This window comes from Euphorbia lathyris, chromosome 5 (genome assembly GCF_963576675.1).
Source record: "Euphorbia lathyris chromosome 5, ddEupLath1.1, whole genome shotgun sequence".
In the NCBI taxonomy this organism is placed as follows: domain Eukaryota; kingdom Viridiplantae; phylum Streptophyta; class Magnoliopsida; order Malpighiales; family Euphorbiaceae; genus Euphorbia; species Euphorbia lathyris.
This window is the reverse complement of record NC_088914.1, coordinates 79,944,706-79,961,659: the sequence shown is the minus strand read 5'-3', so window position 1 is coordinate 79,961,659 and position 16,954 is coordinate 79,944,706. Positions and strand designations below refer to the sequence as shown.

Sequence of the window (16,954 nt, the reverse complement as noted above, 5' to 3'; positions counted from 1 at the left end):
TAAAGAAACTGAACAGAGTCTTCCTGCCACTGAATAATTGTATTATAGACTACAACAGGCAAAATAAGGTCAAGTTTTTCTCTTTTTACAGAAGAAATTTTTGATTTTGTATATGGCACAAAGCAGAATGTTTAATTGGTGAATGTTTCATCCAAATAAAATCTGCTTTCGTGTCAAACATTACTTCCCGGGATGATACAAATTCTAATGACACCCTCTACAAAGAAGGAAAATCAGAGAAAAAAAATAATCAAACAAACAAAAATTAACAAATTCACCCGTCTGAATCGGAGAGTCTCGAGGAAGAGCAAAAGAATCCGCCCACCAAACACATTCTGATCTTCTGTCACTTTCGATCTTCGGCTGACTCTCAGATTTGTACCAGAATTGATTTTCCATGCTCATACTATCAATGGCTACTCTATATCTTCCTCACGTCTCGGTCCCCTCCTCGACCGTAGGCAGACCGCCGCCTTCTCTGATAAAGGCAGGATTAAGGAACTTCGAAACGAAAGCCCATAATTTGTATACATCTTCAAAGTTGGTAAGAAATCCAAGTGATGCGGTGACAACTTCAACTCTTATAAACCCGCTTTTGCCATTATGTTGCCCATTCTCCATTGGCCTACACAGAGTTGTATCTTCAAGGTTCAAAGCACCCCCTCCTCCTCCTCTTTGGTGTTTCGGGCTATCAAGTATCCTAATGTGACTAAGAAAACCGAGGCCTAGAGAGATGCCTTCTCTTTCGGCCAGTTTCTGCACGACTTCTGGATTTATAAGACCCCTGTTTCTATCTCGAACATTGAAAGCAACAGCTGCACCTCTTTCGTACTTTATTTTTGGGCCGTAGATGTGAACAAGAGGCACTCTCCCATCCCCATCTGAACTGGGTATTCTCAGTTGAAGTAATGAGGTGACTAGCCAATTGATCAAAAACCGCAACCTGAGAGTGGTTTTATTGAGACCCAACATATTCACATGATCCAAATGTTTGCAGTTTATCTCAGGTTCCCTCCTATCCCACTCTTGTCCATCGCCATATTCACCATCACTCGTGTAATCTTCGTCATCTAAGCTGGTCGCAGATATTTCTCCTGGCTCCAAAGTATGGCTTAGGCGCTCTTTATGGTTGTCCTCCATGCTAAATGACACCCTTCTTCCTCTGCTTGGATGTTCATTTTCTTCCAAGCCGAAAAATCTACCTCCACCATATCTATTTCCTTCCCTTCTACCCAACAACCTGAACTCACCTTCCGTTTCCCTTCTTATAGCACTTTCTTTCATCTCTGAGCCAATCCCAGAGCTTGAGCCATTCGCCAGGCCGCGATGATCAGCAACAGATGATAAATTATTCAGTTGAGATCTATTTGCGGCAGAACCAGCTGAGAGTGGATCATCGGTCCCAAATTCTTCCTCGATCTCATGAATGTGCGAGTGATTCGCACCTTTTCTTAGATTTCGGGGTGTATAGTGTGTTTCTGTGTATTGTTCTTCTTCAGGAACCTCCTTAACACGGTCCAACTCCTGTGAAACAGACATAACTGCAGCATCAAATGACAACACATGGTGGTCATCATGTGACATCCCTTTGTCATCATATATTGGGCTGCCATATATCTTCGACGTTGGTTTTGGAGAGAGTCGCTTGTTGTTCTTCTTGCCGGAAAACCAGAGAGGTGGCAAAGGAGAGCCCAATCTCTGTTTGTTTAACTGACCACCTGCATCAGACCCCAATGGACTCTGACCCAAATCAATCCAGAATGAATTCTCTGATGATTCATCTTCACTAAAGACGGGGCTTTTCATCACTTCCCCAACTGAAAAACTCTCAGTTTCTTCAAATATGGTGCTTGTACCATCTCTATCAGAACTGTTATCTTGTTCCAACTCAGTCTCAAATACATCCCTCACCTGGGCAGATGTGAATGCACCAGAAAAGGCAGGCAACGCAGTTCCTGGGCGACCTTCTGCAGTTGTCTCCGTATTCCCAGCACCTTCATCATCTTCAATTCCAGCTAATCTATCCAGACCATCCACAGAATCACTCAAATACAAAGGGTACTCAGGTGTGATCTTCACCATTCCAGACCCTGTGCTGCCAGATTGGTTCTGAAGGTTTCCCATCACAGATTTCTTGATAAGAAGACACCCAAAACCAGTTGGGTCGTATCCGAACACTCTGTAAAATGAAGTAATGATGAAATCAGGACGAAACAAGGACAATCCAAGCGAATCCATATCTTTGGGACCTAATGAACCAGCATCAAGCAAGACATGCCAATTGTTCTGTTGAGCTAGAGCCATCCACTGGTAGGAATACTTGGCTCCAGTAACTCTTGACTGCACAGGGAACACAAACAAGCCAACTGCAGAATCCTTCTTCCTCCTCTTCTTACTCGAAATTTGCTTTCTCAAATCAGTCGAACAGAGTTTGAGAGTTGGCCATTTGAACCAAGCACTATAAGCTTTTGCACCCTTTTCTTTAGCACTTTGAGCCATCCAACTTACGGACTGGCTCTCGTAATCGAACATAGTCAGCAACTTCTTATTGGTATGAAAAGGGTATGATTCAGCGAGCAATTTAAACGCAGACCCTCTACTAACAGTGAAAACAAGGCCATATTCATGCTCCGGAATGTTCAAATAATCCATGATTCTCATTTTAATATCATGTTCCACAGTGCCTTTCTCAGCACCACCATAAAGCGCATGATTGCTCAAATTTGCAGTAATTTCAGATAAGCTAAATGTAGAAGACTCCCAATAATGCATAGTCTGAAGAAATGAAAAAAGCCCAAATCCACAGTAATCAAGGCATACCTTGGGAGACAAATGTGCATACTCTTCCATCCTAAGCTCATCAATTTTCTCTGAAGATTTGTACTTTGGGTACATTGTGAGGAACTTGGCGAATGCCTCGTTGAGCTTAGGAATGGAATCTTCAGTCTCGAAAATTCGCTCTGCAGCCAAGGCTGTGGCTCGCAAGAATTCACGCTGGGCATGGAGTCTTGCTAAGGATCTTGATCTACCAAGTCCTTCATCTTGGTTTGCAGCCGATTCAGACTCCATATCTTGTGATTTGAACAGAGACCCATCTTCAGATGCTTCTTCCAAAGCCTCCCTGAGCTTGTGTTCTTGCAGTTTCCGAAGAATAGATGAGTTCCTCTTGATTTCAGGATTGGATTCTGACCCATTTTTCTTCCTGCTCTTCTTGTCTAAGATTAGAGCAGCACAATGAGATATGGGCTTCCACAGTGAAAGATGCATCAAAGCTTTGACTTTAGAACCAGTCTGAGAAAGAGCCAAGATCAACAAAACCTAGCTCAGAACTCGAAGAAATAGTTCGGGTTCAGTTTCCAAAGTTTAGCCCATCTACGATGAACAGACCGAGGTCAGTTCCAAACCCTAGTTTCTAAAATCGAAACTCTTGAACCAGATCAAGGACCCAAATAGGAAACCATGATGAATTAACAGAAACTGCGACAAGATTACAGCCTCAGAACAATAAAATTCGGGCGAAAACCCCAGGACTGAGATTTTAAAAAAAAACCCCAAAAAAGTCAAAATCCCATTCCAGTGAAAAGTTCAGCAAAGAACAGTTTTAGAAGAAACCCAAGAGAGAGAGGGAGAGTCAAACCCTAAAACCCAAAAACCAGATCCCCAAATTTTGCAAAGAAACTCGCATCCAGCAAACATTCAAAAAGAAAAAATGAGAAAGAAGGGCACCATGTAAATTAAACACAGGATTTTTGTCCCAATAAGAAAATCCCAGTAATTTGAATTCAAGACTCCATTAACGAACCTTTGAGATAGCTGAAAAAGAAGCTCTCTTTCTTGGTTTCTTCAGTTTCTCTTCTCCTCTCTCTCTCTCTCTTTAGTAGTGGTAGTACCGCAGAAGAAATAAAAGCAAACCGCTCGCTCTTCTTGGCATCAAAATCTGAATTAACTAGTAAATCCAAAAGAAAGACATTACTGAGATAACCCCACCTTTCTTTATTTCTCTCTCTACAATCTGCCACCCTTAACCAACAGTGAGAAAGGACATTGACTCTCTCTAACCAACAGTATCTGCTATTTCTTTATTTCTTTTCCTTTCTCATGTATATTCAATTATTTATCTTTGTTTTTTTAGGTATGACATACAAATTCATTCATTTCATCGCGTATAAAATAATGTAATTTTTAGCCTCGTAATTTTAAGTTTAGGATACGTTTAGTTTATCTGCTGTTCGCTTGTGTTGGTGTTGCTGTTTCCAAAAAGCATATTTTTCAGTTATAAAAAGTAAACAGGAGGTTTCTAACCAACATTTAAAAGTTTTCATTTTGTAGTGAAAAGGCAATCGGAAGCAGAAAATAAAATCACCAAATACCCTTTTAACTAACGAAATATCACGTTTTGTCGTTAATAAAAATGATGTAATTTCAAGTTTTAATAAGAAACGATAATGATAAAGGTTGGAAGTTGATCCGAACATGAAATGAAATTGTATATGATTAAAAATTTATTTTTATTAATGAGGTTAAAATTTCGCGATTAGGTTTTAAATTGTATTATTTTATTAGTATAAATTAATTGTCTAAATTTGTTTTTTTTTTTTTTGCTACACTCTACTCATTCTGATTTTGATTTTGATGATAACTCGTGATTTTTATTACAACATATCATACCTATGATTCTTTACTTTTTGTTATGTAATAAATGAGCATAATTCATTTTATCTGTGTTAAATTATTATTATTTTACAATTTGAAAGAAAAAAATTATATATATATAACCATTTTTAAAATGCTCGAAAGAAAATTTTAAACTTTAAATATAGATAAAATAAATGTTAAATGCGTTTTATATTGAAAACACAAATATTATTATTATCATAGGATGAATATATGATTGCTATATTGAAAGCTAATTTTACGTATGCATATTTTTTCTATGTTATCTTGTACGCTCCAATTTTAATATTTTGGAGACGAAGGGAGCCAGATGATTCCGGTGGTTGGAAGGGCCGAGACCCTAATCTCTATTGTCTCGACTTCTTATTTAATGTGATAAAAATAAAAACATGAACGATTCAATTCAAGAAAAATAATTTGATAAGGATCTCAAGATGTTATTGTCCTTTATTTTTTTTTTATGAATTACTAGTATTTTATTATATGTTATGATTATTATTTGGTGAGTGGACCCATTAAAGCCTTTTATTTTTATTTTGCAGTGGTCATAGCTAAAAGTCAAATAATCAGCTAGCTTGTAAAAGCTGTTTTCTGTCCAACTAGGCACAGGTATTGCCAAAACTCATCCAAAGTCCAACCTTAATCTTATTATTATCATTTTTAATTGAAATTTAACAATTTATATAAATATATGTATTATTTTATATTTTTACAACCATCCATAAACAATTGGGTTGCCTACTTACAATTTGCCCTTTTGTATCAATATATTTTTTTTATAGGTATAAGTTATAAATTGGTCTAATTTTTTTAAGGCCACTAATCAATAAATAAAGGAAAAATTAAATAGAAATTCAACTTTTAAAAACTATTTACAATTATATTCATAATTTTAGATTATATCAAACTAGTAAAACTAGTAATTTTAATCGATTTTACAAATTAAAATTTACAAATTAGAAATCTAAAATATATTTTCTAGGGTTTATGATTTATGAATTGGAGTTTAGAATTTTTAAATTATTATGTAAAATCAGAATATATAGAGAATAATGACATATTAAGAATTAAGTTTGGTGATATGATTTAGTTGTAATTTTGTACCTAATTATGATATTCATGTATGTGACCCATAAATAAATAGCTTTCGATTTTTGATAACCCGTAAGAATATAGTTATGGATGTGAAGTTGATTTACATCATTTAAAAAAAAAAAGGTAAACTAATGGTATTCGCCTTCAAGATGTCGCGACCTATTTTCTCTGCCTTTACGCTACAATAGTTATGTTCATTGGATCCTATGGGGGTGGCTCGCTCAGAAATTCTATAGTGATATTGTGACTGATCGCCTCACGCTTGAAGAGATTCGTATTTCCAAAGAATTGGAAATCCTAGGCTTTATAAAGGTTGATTTTATCGATGATAATAGACTGAGGCTCCATTTTTCTTTCGCTCATGACCTTATTGACTAACTGCGGAAACTTTGGAGATATGCCTTAACTGTGACATTGCTTGGAAGGATTTTGGATTACTCTAAACGCGAAAGAGCTAGCAATGTAAAACCCAAAGGAGGAATGGATATGGCAAACCTTGGACATGATTTCCACCTTATACAATTTGATAATCGGGATGATAAGGAGAGAGTTACGAGGAATGGCCTGTGGATGGTACATGGCCATTATTAAATGGTAAGAACTTGGTCTCCAGAATTTGTCCCTTCCAACGCTACGGTTAACTCTATCCTTGTCTGGGCTCGCTTTCCTTCTCTTCGCATGCTATACTATAATGAGATATCCTTATGTATATTGAAAACTGTATTGGCAAATCTTTTCATGTTGATAAGAACACTTTTTGTAACATCTCAATTTTGTGCATTTCATTTCATATAAACCCTAACATATTAGTCTTCCCACATTCATATATGTTGTCATATATGTTGTCATGATTCAATGCAAACATTTTAGATTCATCACATTCTCATTAGAAGTTTCATATACATAATGCGATTACAGTGCGATTAGTAGGCGATTAGTGCGTCGTTAAGATGTAATGATTGGTTAATTGAGTTAGGACTTAAATGAATGAATAAATATGACCTTAATTGATTACATTAGACTTATGGAGGGCTGAAAATGAAGTTTGGGGAGTAAGAACCTCACTAAGCATGAGGTGTTACTCAATTAGGACAAATTGTGCCTCTTTAATTAAAAAAGAAGTACAACTCTTCTTCCTATCCTTCCAAGCCCCAAAGTTTCGACCTCTTTGGTTGTAACCCTTATCATTTGATACCTTAACATCCTCCAAAGAAAACCCTTCCATTTTCTTCCATTTTCAAGCCAAACAAGTGAAGTTAGGAAGCATAGTAGGTGAAAGACATCACTTAAAGGTTAGTATGATGTTTTAGCATCTTTTTCTATGAGTTTGGGATTCTAAAATACCTAGGTATGAAGATAGGATTTGTTGGGGATGAGTTAAGGTTGAGTTTATTGAGTTTTGGTGTTGTTTGAATTGGTTTTAGGTTGTCTAAATGAAAGATATGTATCAAGTGCCCTAAATAGAAAGATAGGGTACTGTTTTCAGTCATCTTGGGACATGTTTTACATCTTGATATTGTTTGAATTTGGGAAGACATAAAGAATAAAATATTTTCATATATATGTTAAGAATCTCTCTGTAAAATATGAGACTTTAATTCCATATATAGATGAAGAAAACCTAGATGGAGCATGACTGCCTCGAAATTGAATGTCATGTGAGGCAGCCATGTTGATGTAGCAGTTTGAGGATCTTAGGGTCCGAATTTGAGAAAGTTTATTTATACAAAAGTTTTCCTAACTACTTGAAGTATATGTCTGTAAAAGGATTTGGAAATCCATTATGTCTATTGTGAGCTAGATTGAGTGAAGTATGGTAGAGGCAAATCTGGATAGTCTGTTTCCTAGCTAGAAACAGGACAGAATCATTTTGTTTTCCATATATTGTGTAGAAGTGATATTAATATGAATTTTGGATATGTGATGCCCATATATGTCTATGTTCAGTAGGTTCAAGAAACAGGGCATTTGGATTAGTATAGAGAGAGTTATGGCAGAATGTCTGCAAGTAGGTCATGTGAGAATCTAAGACAAACGAATGAGATTGCATGAACATTGGAGTTAGTGTCTTGTGAATATCATATAGCATGCATTAGTTTTTATTTAATCATATGCTAAATTATATTATAGGTGCTCATAATATTGAAGATATTCCGGAGGAGAGTACAAGTCGTCATCGAGAAAGGTAACGGCTTAGATGTGAGTATAAGCATGATATGAACTTAACTTTTAATTATGTTTGTGAATTGAGATTTGTGGTGTTTGACATGAATACATATGGATGTGACTTGTAGTAAGGGTCATGAATGGATATGAAGTGATACTTGTTGAACATTATTTCTGATAGTTGGATTTAAATGAGAAGTATGTGTATATGTTAAATGTGATTTACTTGATACAGAATACATGTACATGATTGCATAAAACGTAAATGGACGGTGTTGTGACATACCAGTTCAGTCACTTTTATGACTACTTGAATTTACATGGACTACTTGGACCTATATGGTCAATATTTGGACTACTTTGACCTAAATGGTCAATACGTGGACTACTTGATTACAGAGACCGAAAGGTCAAATTACTTGATATGCTATACCTGTTACCTGTTCTTTGATCCCGGGTAATGGCTGACTGGTGGTGTCACAACATTAATAAAACGGATCATTCATTTGCATATACATGACTTGGTTGTGAAACTTGTTTGTGTGACTGTGTGTGATTAGTAATTCATTGATTGTTTATATTCACTGAGTTGCGACTCATATAAATCGCTAAATTTTCCAGTTAGTTGAAGTGAACGTTAGACTGGGATTCTAGAAGTTTAAGGAGCTGTAAATCCATGGATGAAAGGTCGGTCTGTTGGGTTCCATCTCACACTCTCTCCTCTCATCACAAGCATGTAGAATAAATAAACTTTTAGTTTCGACAAGTCTATCATATTTATGTATAAAGATATAATATATGTATATATATTAACATATATATGTGTAATATAAGTATGAGTGTAAGTTATAATAAATACTTTTGTCTATTGAATAGTTTCCGTTAAAAAAAAAATTACGTCTAGGGTGTTACACTTTTTCAACAGTTATGGACATTTTGCCTGTGTCTGTATTGAAGTGGAAATTGATCAATAACAAAAATGGCAATAATGTAGTATAAATTATATTAGGTATAATTTATAATATATATATATATATTATTTATGATATTGAATAAAGAAAATCATAGTTATATATCATAGTTTTTTTGTAGAGAAAATATAATATCTTAGAATATTTGAATTAAAGGGTTAGTTGAAATGAAATATGAAATAAAAGAGAGAATTAGTATTTAAGGAGATAATTGTTAATTAAAAATTTTGAAATTCTCTATCGCATCCTCTCTCGTTGTCGCCCCCTACATGATAATTGAGGATTTTATTATTTTTGTATTTAGATTTTAAGTTGATTAATAAAAAAAATACGATGAGTACAAAAACTAAAAAAGGTTGTAAACAACAAGATCTTTCTAACGGTATATTATAAGCTCAATATAGATAAATAATGAATGAGAATTCGATGTTCAAAGTAAACCTATGGAATGATTGTGTAAAGGAAATGGAACTTGTATCACACATTACTAAAAAGTGAGAAGACCATATGGTTTATAAGTTAATGCACTTCACAACGCTTTAACAAATAACTAATAAAAGCTCGAATGAACTTAGGGGCGCATCCTTGCATCATGGGCGATGTGAATGCAGCACCGAAATTGCCCTTTCAGACCAACATTTTTTTGGCCCGACCCAAAATTCTCAATAGTCATATTACGTCTGAAACGTTTCTAAAGCCATCAATTGCCATTAATAAAATTAATTATGTGATTAATTTCTGTATTAATTGTCAAACATTTTCCCTCAGTTCTTTATATGATCATTCTTCTTCTTCATTCGAATTAGTGAGATTACAACAGACGGACAATGTCCTAAACTTTTTCTGAAATCTTTTCATTCCGCTCATTGTAATGTAACGACCTGGTCCGGAGTGGATGGCGCAAGGTAGAAAGGGGATGACCCTAAAAGATGGTGATGGGGCAGAAATGTACTGAATGCCACATCGAAAATGGTGAAAGAGATTGAAACTTATAAGTAATGGTGAATTTCTAATACATGTAGACGTGTTTTAAATCCGTAAGGCCCAAGATGTTCAATTTGGGCGAAAGTAAACAATATCCACATGGTATTGAACCAGATTATTACAATTGGTATCACATTTGACTCGTCCCAAACGATGTGCGGTAAAGAGACAACCCATGCGAAAGCCGGTGGATTTGTAACGATCCAGTCTAGAGTGGGTGGCACTAGGATAGAAATGTCTGAGCAAAGAGCGACCTTAAGAGATGACTATGAACACATGAATGAACTGAATCCCACATTAGAAATGGAAAGAGTGAGTGACTAACACTTATTAGTAAGGATGGATTTCTAATGTATGTAAATGCATTTTAAAGCAAAAAAAAAAAAAACTAACACTTTGGAAACAATTCAGGATAATGAAAAACTCATTATTTTGTTATTGTGGTAATCTGTAAATTCTTAAATTTTTATAAATTATAAGAGGAAATTCATTTTATTAATTACAATTTGTAATTTAATTTAAAATGTTATTTAGTCTCTGATTTATTTAAAATTTTACTATTTGGCTACTAATCTATTATTTAGTTAAATTTGGTCCCTAAACTATCCTAATTAGTAAAATTTCACTCAACTTTGATGAAATTTTGACAAAATCGTTATCCTTTTTATATGTGGTGATATTTTGAAATATGAACTTGACACGCCGTATATTTTAAAGTTTATTTGCCACAGATTTTATTATACAAAAATAATTAATTAGATTAAAACAAGAAATTTCCTTATACTAAAATATATCTATTTTTCAAAATATTGTCACATGCCAATAGTTCTATTAAGTTTACATTTAAATTGGATGAAATTTCACCAATTGGGATAATTCAGCGGCCAACTGATAAAATTTTGGATAGACGAGGGTCAAATGATAATATTTTGGACAAATCGAGGGTCAAACAGTGGTTTAAGTCTGTAATTCATAATAAAGACACGACTCAACCAATCTCTAATCAACAAGATAAATTCTTTTCTTTCTTTCTATATACTATTACGATTAGGATTGAGTTCAACTATCCAAGATTAATTTTCAGGGATTAGCACTTTGTCGTTTGCTTGCTTCTCTCCTAGTAATTATTATATGATTTGAATTTTAGTTAATAATATATTAGTTTTACTATTTAATATTTATTATTTCTAAAATAATATTCAATTTAGATGTAAAAGTACAAAATTTGCCTAGGACCTCCAAAATACTGGAAACGCCTGTGAATATCTACATGTCATTGGATGAAACCGTTACACTCATGCCTTCGTTCGCCCATTCCTCTTTACTTTCCGCGATGCCTCTCTACACAACGGTAGATTTCGTCCAATATAATTGTTGTATTCTGGAACTCATTATGAACAACAATAAGATCTATTTAAGGAAACTAAATAACCATATCCCTTAAAATTGATATGTCAAAGGGATTAATATTTTTGATTTTGCTATTCAGTGTTTTTATATTAAAAAAAACAGTCAACTTCTATAGAAGGATCGATAATACTATGAAAAATAATTAAAGTAATAATATGACTGGTTCTTTATTAAAGCATGCTTGTTTTGTCTAATATGTCTACTCTATGAACCTAATTAAATAATTAATTCAACAACCCTATGCTTATACATTATTTATTTATGTTGAACTTCGATTTGTAAATTCATTGGCTTTTTTCTTCTTCTTTTATCCAGTTTTAATCACAAAATTTGATACATATCCATATATGCTAGGATTTAAACCGTCGAACCGTTTCGTCTAAGAAAATCTGATATCATATCATAAAACCATTTGAACTAAAAATTTAAACTGATAATTAAAATCGAACAATAGTTTTTTATTATTATCTCTGATAAATCTTAATATTATTTAATGGTAATAATTTTTTATATTATTATTATAATTCATATCATTATGCAATCATATATTATTATTATTGTAAAAAATTAGATATGATCGTAATGGAAATAAGTAAGATATAGTTAGGATGTGTTTTTAGTTTAAAACCCTAACTAAGCCTACTATATAATTGAAGGATTTTTACTACTCAAATAATCAAATGGACTCAAATACGGGTTTGAGGCTTACCTTTTGGAGCTTTGATTAATCTTGACTAGACAATGGAAGAATTTTTTAGAACCACGAACATGCATTACTAGTCACACTTTTCCACGTCAAAGTTCTTTGGGAGGAAGGAAGAATGATTAATCCACGAACTAAGAACGAAATCTCCTAGACCAGAGAGAGGGGCGCCGAAAATAGGAGAGCTGAGGGAGAGAATCCGACCAAAACAAACAAATTTAAATTATACTTCTAAAACAAGCAAAGGTTCTAAGGATAAGATTTTCGAAATTCGCAATGATTTGATTATGAAAAAAAGTCTTACATTAGGAAAAAACTGAGATCATTCTTTTTCCATCTCTGTGTCGCTAGGGCACACATGATATGAACTCGTGTGTTATGGTTTTGTTTTTCTATTTCTGAAGAAAGTGCATGTTTAAAACACCATATGAAAGCATTGTTTAAGAAGTTCTCATCATCTAAGCTTAAATTCCTTTACTTTTAGAACTACTTTCGGCAATAAGAATAAATAGGTCTAAGTTATACCTAACTTTCCCTAGCATATCTTCATGTAATCTTTTTATATACTCACGTATATAGAAATTTTGTACTTAAATGAATTATGTTCATTGTTTCTTACAAAATGGCTTTTGTTATTGAACAAGCTCTCAATTGATAAAATACAGCCTCATTCTTATCTTTGTCATTCTAAAATCAAAATAAGAGTAAACACTCATATAGGTGAGCTACTTTTTTTGTCCCATATGCGTCACTATATAGCAGTAAACATACAAAATATTTACACTTGCGTATTTGATAAAGATATGTATTCATTGTTTTTGCTTCAAGGAAGGATCTCAACAAAGCACTAATAATTTCCAACTCAAATTGTTTTATCTTTTCTTCTTTTTGCTTGAGGATAAACAAATGTTTATTTTGCAGATATTTTGATGACAGAAAATTATACTAGTTTATATCAGTCATTTTATAATTGTTTTGAGACAATAAGATGTTATTCAAGGCATGTTTCCTTTTTTTTTATATGTTTTACATGTTGTTCACCAAACAGTCTATTTGTGCCTGTTTTAGCCTTTCTTATCAGAAAATGAGGAAAATTGAAGGAGAATCATAAAAAGGAAGCATGGATGTGATTGGTGTATTGAACTGATCCAAAACTTTTGAAATTCATCTAAAATGGAAAGTAGATGCCGCCCTCAGTTGAATATTTTATTCATATTATCTCTAACTTCTCTTCTATCATTGGTAGCCCTGTGAGTGGAAGATGACATTGCACCCATTTCAGCACTTGAGTGAATGATCCACTAGCTCTAAGATCATTAAAATAAAACGAAAAATTGTTAGCTTTTGTAATCTAATTGATTGAACCAAATGGTGCTCTAGACTGTTCGCAATATGCAGTCTGTGTAAAGAAGCTACTTGTTCAGAAGCAGGTTTGGATAGTTTCAGTTTACTTCATGCAAGTTGTAATTTTTTATTAGTTTTTCTTTACTTCTCATTGCCGATATAAAGGAAGCTCCAGTTTGCAAAGAATCATCTTTAATTTGATCATTTAATTTCTTCGACTACTCCTTTCTCATCTTCTTTCTTCGTTTACTTTTAGTAACACACACACACACACACACACATATATATATATATATATATGGCTTCTTCCTCCATGCTTACTATTTCTACCTTGACCATGAAGGAGTAATTCATTCCAGGCAAACCAACCAAGGGTTGGTGGTTCAATATGTCGTTTTGCTTGTTCTAAAATGAATAATAATTAGTAAGAGATTAGTTAATGAGCAACTTAATACATGAAATTGGTCGGTTCATATAAAAGCTAATTAATTGCAAGGATACTTGGATTAAGAAGTATAAATCTCATTAATTATATTTATACTAGGATTAGAGGCATGAAATGCCTAATTGATAAAGGTGATTCTTAGGAATCCGTTTTCTTATTCTTATTCTTGATCATGAGACAATGTAAGAAGACTTCGTTGGTAAATGGTTAATGGATCTTGGGAAGACATGAGATTTGACTCAAGTGAATTTTATAGAAAGATACTTTAGATCCTTACAATTTATGAATTTGAATAAGTAAATGACGACGAACTGCTTGTTCTAGGTGAGTTCCATATATATCTAGTTATTTCTTGATTACTTTATTAAAATATTCTCCTTTTGTTTTAATTTACTTGATAATATCCCTTAAAAAGGACAAACCTATTAAAACATCAAAAACCATTTTTAAGAAACCCTTTGAACCGACTTTTCGATCCAATGAGTGTGATATTGTTCAATTAATCCCCACAGAGATGATAATCTACCTACTCTTTATTACTTGTACATAGTGCACTTGCTAGTGTTCACCTTTTATGATAATGTTATGATGTATGTTGCCTTCTCCTCCAATTATTTCATTAGGTGTCAGGCGAATAGGATTCTTGGTACCACTAGAATTCTGCCATTTTCATCCTCCCCTCGTGACGTTTAAAGGAGACTACTTAAAGCAGCTCCCATTGTGGAAATGAGAGGATTCCCATGGGTTCTCTATACTCTGCTCAATTATTGCTAAATTCTTGAAAAGACAGTAGAAAATCTCTTAGTGTCGTCAGGGTTTAGGGAGGAAGTAATTCTTTGCAAGATTTGCTCTACATCTTATTCGTTTCTCGGGGGAATTCCAAATTTTCTTGCATTAATTAAGGTTAATTCCCATCAACATGGAATCTGAACTTGTCAATCCCATGATGAAGACTCAAATTATGCTCACCACACCAATGATGTTTGGGGTAAAATTCTTTTGTTTGTGTTGGTCCCTAATAAGGTAGATTAGTTCTAAGGGGGGTGGGGTGTGAATAGAACTAATGAGTAATTTAAAATCTTTAGAAACTTTTCTCTTTTAAGTCAATTGCAACACATGGGCAATTCTCGGAATCAGATGCAACTTCAGTTTACTGAGATTGATCCTGCTTATGATAATTCCACTAAGAGAACAACTCTTTTAACATAGGCTCTAAAAATTTATTAAACAACTGATATTTAAGATGTGCATAGAATATTCAGAGTGATAAATGTGAGATAGAAGATAGAGCATGCAATAACCAGAGGAAGCAAAAGGTAATATAAAGGAAAGAAGTTACTCAACAGATTTATACTGGTTCAATCTTTTGTCTACATCTAGTCCTCAGAATACATTCTTCTTAGCTTTAATCCACTATAGATCTCTTTCAGAGGTAGAGCACAAACCTTTTACACAATAGTCTAAGTTTGAGTAAAATACTGTCCTTTACTATAACACTCAACTACAATACTTGTTGATGCCTATAACTGAAGAAACAACAGAGCTTCTGCTTTTACAATAGAAAGATTCAAATATGAAATATACTTGAACTAATCTCTCTCTCTCTCTCTCTAAAAGATTATACGAATATGAAAATGCTTTGTGTATTTTCTCTTTGCTCTTGTTTTTCACTTTTGCAATGTATCTCTTTTAAGCTTGGTGATCAGTTGTGAATTTGGAGGTTGGATTTGGCTTTTATATGTGGAGCATTCAAAATAGTCGTTTGAATCAGAAGGTAGCCATTGTGAAGAAACAACTTCTGACTGCTGCACCTATATTGTCATTTAAGGAAATAGTCGTTTCTGAATTCAGAGGATTGTTGACCATTGAGAACCACATCCAATGATCTTCTTCTAAATTCTGAATCTGCAGGTTGTAGACTGGTGTTTCTATATTGGTGAATACATAAAGAGATGAGTTTCTAACAGAGTCTTCTGTCTTTTGAAGTATTGCCAAATTAGGAAAGTCTTATGTTTGACTTTCACATGGGCATCTGCTCCTTGACTTTTTCGACTGGGCCTTTATTTTCTTTAAGGCCTTTTGGCTAACTTGTGTATTTTGCTCCTAATGCTTATTCAACAATTTAAATTCCTGAACAAAATTGTTAGCACATACACCTTAAATTAATTCTGAATTTTTAATACCTTGGGAATCTAATTCCTTAATTATGATTTTTGTCATACTCAAAACTTCATCAAAATTGAGTTTCAATAGTTGGAACCATCACTAGTAATTCGAATCCGTCTCGAACCTGAAAAATGAAGGAGGCGCTTGTATAGTCGACAAGAGGCTCTAATGTCTAAGTCAGTAATCTTCTCAAGAAAGAAAATACTATGTAAAAACTTGAATGTAAAGTAAAGTAAAAGTAAGCATGCCTTAAAGGTGAAAGACCTTTGTTTATAATGGAGAGTCAATTCCTAATTGGAGAAGGAATATGACTTATGCCTTCCTATTCTAGAAGGATATTGCCCAATCAACATGTGAGTTCCTTATTCAAAAAGTCATATCATCTCTGAATCCTACATAAAATCAGACTTAAATGCCTATAAAAGATAAAGTGTAAAAACGATTCGACCCAAATACAAATATCTGATCTTTTAAATATTTCAATCCAAAACCAAATCTTTAATATGGATTGGAAAGATAACATTTAGATTTTTTTATCAGTTAATGGTTGATGAGTTGTAAAAAACAAACTCTTTTTTATAATTAAGAGTCAATTCCTAATTGGAGATGATGTAGACTTACGATGTCCTATTCTAGAAGGATCTTCTCATTTTACCATGAGAGTTCCTTATTCAGGAAGCAACATCGTCTCTGAATCCTATCTAGAATCACACTCAAACACCTACGAAAGATAAAAGTGTAAAAACTCAGAATCCAATCCGTATACAAAAATCTCACTCTCTAAATATTTCGATCCAAAATTAGATCTCCAGTCTGAGTTGGAAATATAACATTCGGATATTATCCATTAATGGTTGATTAGTTGTAATTAGTTTGTTGGTTAGTAAGGTAGTTATATCTTGATGATGTGGCAAGGGAGATGGTTATGTTGTAAAGGATCATTAGAAATGTTTGATTAATATCTTCTTTTTCCTCCTCTTATAGGAGTATAAAATG

At 33.6% G+C, this 16,954-nt stretch overlaps 1 protein-coding gene across 1 annotated transcript; it reads right to left on the bottom strand.

Moving 5' to 3' along the window:
- Nucleotides 1-4,040, bottom strand: LOC136228849 (uncharacterized). Its single transcript, XM_066017336.1, has 2 exons — nt 3,803-4,040; nt 1-3,291 (listed from the first exon to the last, which is right to left on the bottom strand). The coding sequence occupies exon 2, from the start codon at nt 3,265-3,267 to the stop codon at nt 433-435; it is 2,835 nt and encodes a 944-aa protein (XP_065873408.1). The 5' UTR covers nt 3,268-3,291; nt 3,803-4,040; the 3' UTR covers nt 1-432.
- Between the last annotated feature and the right edge of the window lie 12,914 nt (nt 4,041-16,954).